The sequence below is a fragment of the Diaporthe amygdali genome (assembly GCF_026229845.1).
Source record: "Diaporthe amygdali strain CAA958 chromosome Unknown NODE_98_length_8599_cov_65_496714, whole genome shotgun sequence".
NCBI lineage: Eukaryota > Fungi > Ascomycota > Sordariomycetes > Diaporthales > Diaporthaceae > Diaporthe > Diaporthe amygdali.
Window position 1 is genome coordinate 3,053 of NW_026517118.1, and position 5,547 is coordinate 8,599.

General features: G+C 49.0%; 1 protein-coding gene across 1 annotated transcript; it reads right to left on the minus strand.

Moving 5' to 3' along the window:
• Positions 1–1,616: 1,616 nt before the first annotated feature.
• J7T55_006888 (uncharacterized protein) lies at positions 1,617–3,191 on the minus strand (the record flags this gene model as incomplete). The annotated part of the gene is made up of 6 exons (XM_053136318.1): positions 1,617–1,685; positions 1,823–1,927; positions 2,106–2,211; positions 2,489–2,530; positions 2,691–2,711; positions 2,761–3,191. 6 exons carry the CDS (start codon positions 3,189–3,191, stop codon positions 1,617–1,619), a joined length of 774 nt encoding a protein of 257 aa, XP_052986098.1.
• Positions 3,192–5,547: the final 2,356 nt, after the last annotated feature.

A 5,547-nucleotide genomic window follows, 5' to 3' on the forward strand; every position in this document is an offset into this window, starting at 1 on the left:
TAAGTTTGCGAACAAGTGTGAGCCACCGACGAAACCCATCTGGGCTCCTCTTCTCCCGTAGACCGGGAGCCAATTTGTCGATAACGGCGGTTGGTAGGTTGGGGTCCGGGGCTCCACTGTCTATGTCAAGCATGGCCCGAGCTTTGATATATATGCGTTCAACACCATAAGCTTTCAGAGTCAGGGCAACCAGTTTATCGAATGTCGACTTCTCATGGGCGAGGTTCAAAACCTCGCGTGTTTGCTGGTCCCAGTCTCTTTGCTTGTTCCAGCCTCCTGGAAGGGCAGGAGTAGCTCGGGCACTGGCGAGTACATGGCGCCTGATACGCTTCGTCGCATCCAGGCCGGTCAATTCTTTCACCAGCATTTCTAGAGGCGGGACCGACTTATTCCCTCGCTTCGGTGGTTTTTTTCGAGGTCTACCTGTCGGGCCGTTCAAGCCTGCTTTACTTGGACGCACCGCTTCGAGTTTCGTTGGGTTGAGGTTTAAATTTGCATGAGTTGCCTCGCTTCGTCTTGCTGCGCTGGATTCCTTGTGCCCACGCAAGTCGAACCCAGTGAGATTGATCGGAGGTTGAATAGAGCGTAAATATCCTGTCGGTAAAGGTTCGACTGTCAATCGTGCAGGCGAGTCTCCTGTCTCGGCCCGCCGTTGCCTAAGGTGAGTAACTTCGTGCTGGAGCTCGCCAGGCAGCCGCTTGCAGGTTGAACCTTGATCTTCGCCATAATTGAGTCCCTTAGCTGGCGTGTCGACCATGACAACATCCTGATCGAATGATAGTGCTGAGTCTGTCCATGACATAACACAGTCAGCTTGTCTGGTCTTGCTAGTTGCTTCTTGCAGATATGCACGCCTTTCAAAGCTCGTGCTGACATCTGGATTCTCCGAAGATGGTCCAGTTCTCGAGGATGAAAGGTCTGCCCAGGAAGGTGCTTCATCGTGGGTTGTTGCAAGGTCCGCCGAGTTTTGTAGGTTGCTATTTAATGACTGAATTAAGTCGCAAAGCTGTTCTCGTTGCGCGTTGAGACCTGTCTCCCGTTGGAAATTGGAGAGGTGTGGGTCGGGAGTCATTGCGTTGAACTTGAACCAAGGTTGATGAGATAAAACTGTAGACCTCCCGACGGCCTCCGTGGAGATAGATTTATCTGTAAGGCAAGAGGATGCGGGGTTCGCCCTTCCGAGCGAAAAAAGGAACCCTCGAAACAAGTGTCTCAAGTTCCCTTCTCAGCTGCTGGATGGCTGGCTAGTCCCTGTCTAGCGTCCTGATAAGAGGGCACGGACAGCACCCTTAATGAGTCTATGCCGCCAGGCTGGGAACAGTATAGCCGACAGTACAGCCTACATCTGCCGAGGTAGGAATCACCTCGAGAACTTTTCACGTATGCGCCCGTGCGCCGCTGGTCCCTAATGGGACTGTGCGTACAGTCCGTTCCCTTAAGAAGGTTAAGTCGTGCAACAAAACATTGCGATCTATTCTGATCAACCAGAGCGTACAAAGGTGCTCAAAAAATGATGTTTTGTTGTAATGTTCCGAATTAGCTTTCTCTAGAGAACGGATTGTACTATCGAGGCAGGGTGAAACGTTCCCTAGACGCCCGAATTTTGATCGATCACGTCAAAACAAGTATGCGGTATCGGCCGAAATCTCCCAGACATTCAATCCACGCATCTTCGAGATTGGGAACTGTTTCATACAAGAGCTATCATGGAACAGGCGAGGCGGATAAAGAGCATATTTCCAATGAGGCAGTGAGCCTATGACGTAATGATTCAAGGAATGAATGTATATTGTGGCGCCACATCCTTATTGGCATGGCATACTTGGGCGCAAGTCTTCTCTGTGCCGGGCTTGCCGAGGGGTGCTACGAGGCTGAAGTCGTGGTGTTCAAGCAAAGGAGTACAGTACAGCGCGATCAGCGCTTGCCACTGTTCATTATTGAGCTTGCGCCTCTGAAAGTGATAACTCATCGGGCCGTTTGTGGCAATGTTGGGCCAACAAAAACAAAAGGGAAGAAAAAACGACCATCTTGAGTAATGCTTAAGACTGTGAGAATTAAGATATAGGAAATAAGCACTTTTCCCTGGAAAGAAACGTTCTGCTCACATGGACCACGCACAATGTTATCAGGTTTTGTCCGACATGAGTAATGTAGTATTGATGAAGTGCCGCCTTAGTCTCGAGGCGGCACTGCCACGTGGTGTCTTTCAGCCTGTAAGTTTCCTTTACAGCTTCTGCCTATTGAAAGCAAACCAGAAAAGGGAGGGAAAATATCTCAGACTGATTGCAATAGACTAAAAGTTCTTCCACTGGTCCTGAGTTGTCAAGCTTGGTGTCCCTGGTTCCTTGCCACCATTTCCTCTTCCACGCCCAGCCTCAGCTTCTCGTGTAACTCCAATAGACCACAAATCTGTCCAGACAACCTTCTAAGCCTACCAATTGTTAGCCATAGTGGCAGAGACTTCGTGGCCGAGACATATAATTCTTACAATTCTTTCATATCCCCCAGATCCTTTCTCATGACGCTTTGCCTACAAAGAAAAATCAGCCACATCAATTCACGACGTCGTTCGTGCACTTTAGTTTGAGCGCTGGGAAGTTGCATTTTTACTGTTTGATTAGGTCCTGGAGACCAAATTGTCTAGGGGAATTCAGCTTCGAGCTACAGCACCAAGACATGTTGTAACCTACAGCGATGCTTGCACATTGCTCCTGTACACCATTAGTAATGTATTGTGGTTAATAGCCTTAAGCCACTCACATTTGAATGTCATGCCTGATGTCTGCGAATGACGCAAACTCTACTCGCGATTTTATAGCACTCGCGGCATTCAGTTCTGAATTGTGCCCAATGATGGGTGGAAGCACATTCGATACGAGGCCGGATCCTGGCGCTGTGCTACATTTCGCAGAGAGGCTGGTACCATTGCTTGGTTTTGTTGCAGGTATGGTATGTGAAATCGGCGTTGACGGCGTCGCCTGCTGAGGAACGTTCATGAGTTGTGACGGGGAGATGGGAGGGGTTGGATTTGTCTGCCACTGCGTTGTTGAGGGTTGCGTTGCTGGCTTCGGCGCGAGCGGTCTCCTGTAGGAGGAAGACATTGCCTCTGTGTGCGGATGCTGATGCCAGCGATTCTGAGCGTAGCTCGGTGCCGAGATGTACCTTGAAGATCCCTGCGTGGCACCTCTCATGTTTGGCGTGTTTGTAAGAGGATGCCGTGGATGCATCCAGACGCAGTGCGCGCAAAAGCAATCCTTTGAGTGTTCTCGTCTCCTGTCCATGTCGTTGTCCAGGTGTTACAGTAATAGATCATCACGAGCAGCTCGGGACTTTTGCTGAAGACAAGGGCTGCCCAAGTTTAATATTTGTCCCCTGACTCAAACGTAACGGCCGTGAACTGGGCGGGTTACGAGTTTCCTTTCTACGGACATCTGCATGAACAAGGTCAAGCGACCAGTCTTCTGGCCGTGGCTATCGTCGATCGTACCTCCAAAACACACGGGAGCCAATTGGTTAGCGCCAGAACAGTCAAAACTGGTTTATGGCCAATAACACAGCAATGTTTTGCTGGCTATAGAAGTATTGAGTTCGGTCATGGAACACGGGAAAGGAATGACCCTGCAGTATAAAGATTCACTGACCATCGCTAGGAGTGAGCGATAGATCCGTCGCGCCTGGCGATTCACCCAACGTGATAAATTATTGGCCCAGCAGTTATCTCTGGCCATGTCACGCGACCAATCGATGCAGGTTGAGGACTCAGCCCGATTCGCAATACACATGGCCATTGAAAACTCGTGTTTGGTGAATGATTACCCAGGCCGCCACTACGCTAGCTCCCTGACGAATGAGGTATTGCATTCGGTAACCAATGGCTTCAAGAGAGGGGTCATCCAAGCTCCAGCCAATGGACTGCCTTTGTCTGCCTGAAGCGAAATGGTGCCCCCCTCCACAACTAAATCTCCACTTTGCGTGCACTTGACTGTCAAGCAAGGTATTTCACGTCTCGAAATCGACTAACAGGGGAGGGATATCGCTTGAAACACACAGCAACTGGTGCGTTTGCCTCAAAGGAGACTGATTGGACGACGATTGCGACATTGGACCCGATTTGTCATGGGTGACCTTGCGCAGCTAATGAAGCTTATTGCAGCAACCGCATCCGAATTATTGGTTGGTGAAATTGACCAATGTACGTATCGATATTGCTGCGAATTCCAGGTGCTGCCCAATGTAGATATGAGATCACAGTCCGGTGTCCATCTTAATGATGATGCAGTTTTGCCCGCTCATCAGAAGATTCCACGCGCGAAGATTTCCAGAGTAGCGAATCAGATATCGTATCAGGAGACACTAGCCCAATGGAATACAATTGGTTCAGTTTGGGTCCATAATGAGCCAACGGAAAACGTAGCCTGTGTGAACAGCTCACCAAGGTCGTGATCAAATACCCAATCCTTGTTCTATAGTTGCCGGCATACATGATTTGTTGCTTCAAAAGCTCGGATGCAGCGCTGTCTGACTGATCGGCTGACTCAGTGGTGGTCGTCGTTATTTGCTTCCATAGAAATGAACGCACCAATGACAACGAAAATAAAAACATCAAGCCGGTTGATTGATGCTTACCATTCAGGATTCAGCTTGGCCGGCTCACCGAAATCCAACTTTGATGCATTGCGTAGCAAGGTCATGGCCGACCACAAAACTCCGCCAGCTGACGAAGCAAGAAACAACCACTACTGCGGGGAACACTCGATTTCAATTCATAGTGGAACGAGTCTTGTCCGAACAGGCAAGGTGGCGCCGCATCTCCGCAAAGCACCGGTCGTCCGTCAGGTTGCAGCCCTCCGGGAGTGGAATGCGTAGCGATTCCATTGCGTCGCCCGATCATCTCTCGAGCACGAATTTATTTCATCATGAGTCTCGCTATTTTCGGCAATGGCGTCGTTCGACAAATGATATGGCTAAGGGCAGCCGATTGGATGTGATTAGACAATGCTTTGTATTGCAAGTTACCGTGCAAAGTCTGTCCCATGTCAAACTCGTATGCATCTTGTTGGAAGCATTATAGTACAGTATAACGACTACAGTACTTGTTTTCGTCTCTCAACACACTGAACAATTCATCATTCATATTCACAATGAACAAGCCTTTCCTTTACTCGTGGTATTTTCGGTGGTTTGCTTTGACCTTGCTTCACAATTTCAAACCTTCCAGGGGAAGAGCACTCCTCCATAGCATCATTGGAATGGTTATGAGAATTGTCTCGTTGGAAGCGTCGGGAAAAGTGACTTAGTTTTCAGAAATTTTAGAAAATATGTTTCTCAGGAACATGAAGAGGTTACAGTTTCAAAAGTTTCATGTTGCACAAACAACAATTAGTTTTGCTACGTTCGATCGCCAACCAACGCTCAAGTATGGAAAGCAGCATCATGCCGACGGCTTATAAGTATTGATACCAGGTGGAGGGAGCAGGCTAGTGCGCAGCTGCGCAACTAAACCTGCCCGCTCCCACATTCTGACAAACAGTCTTGGCTGTATGTACT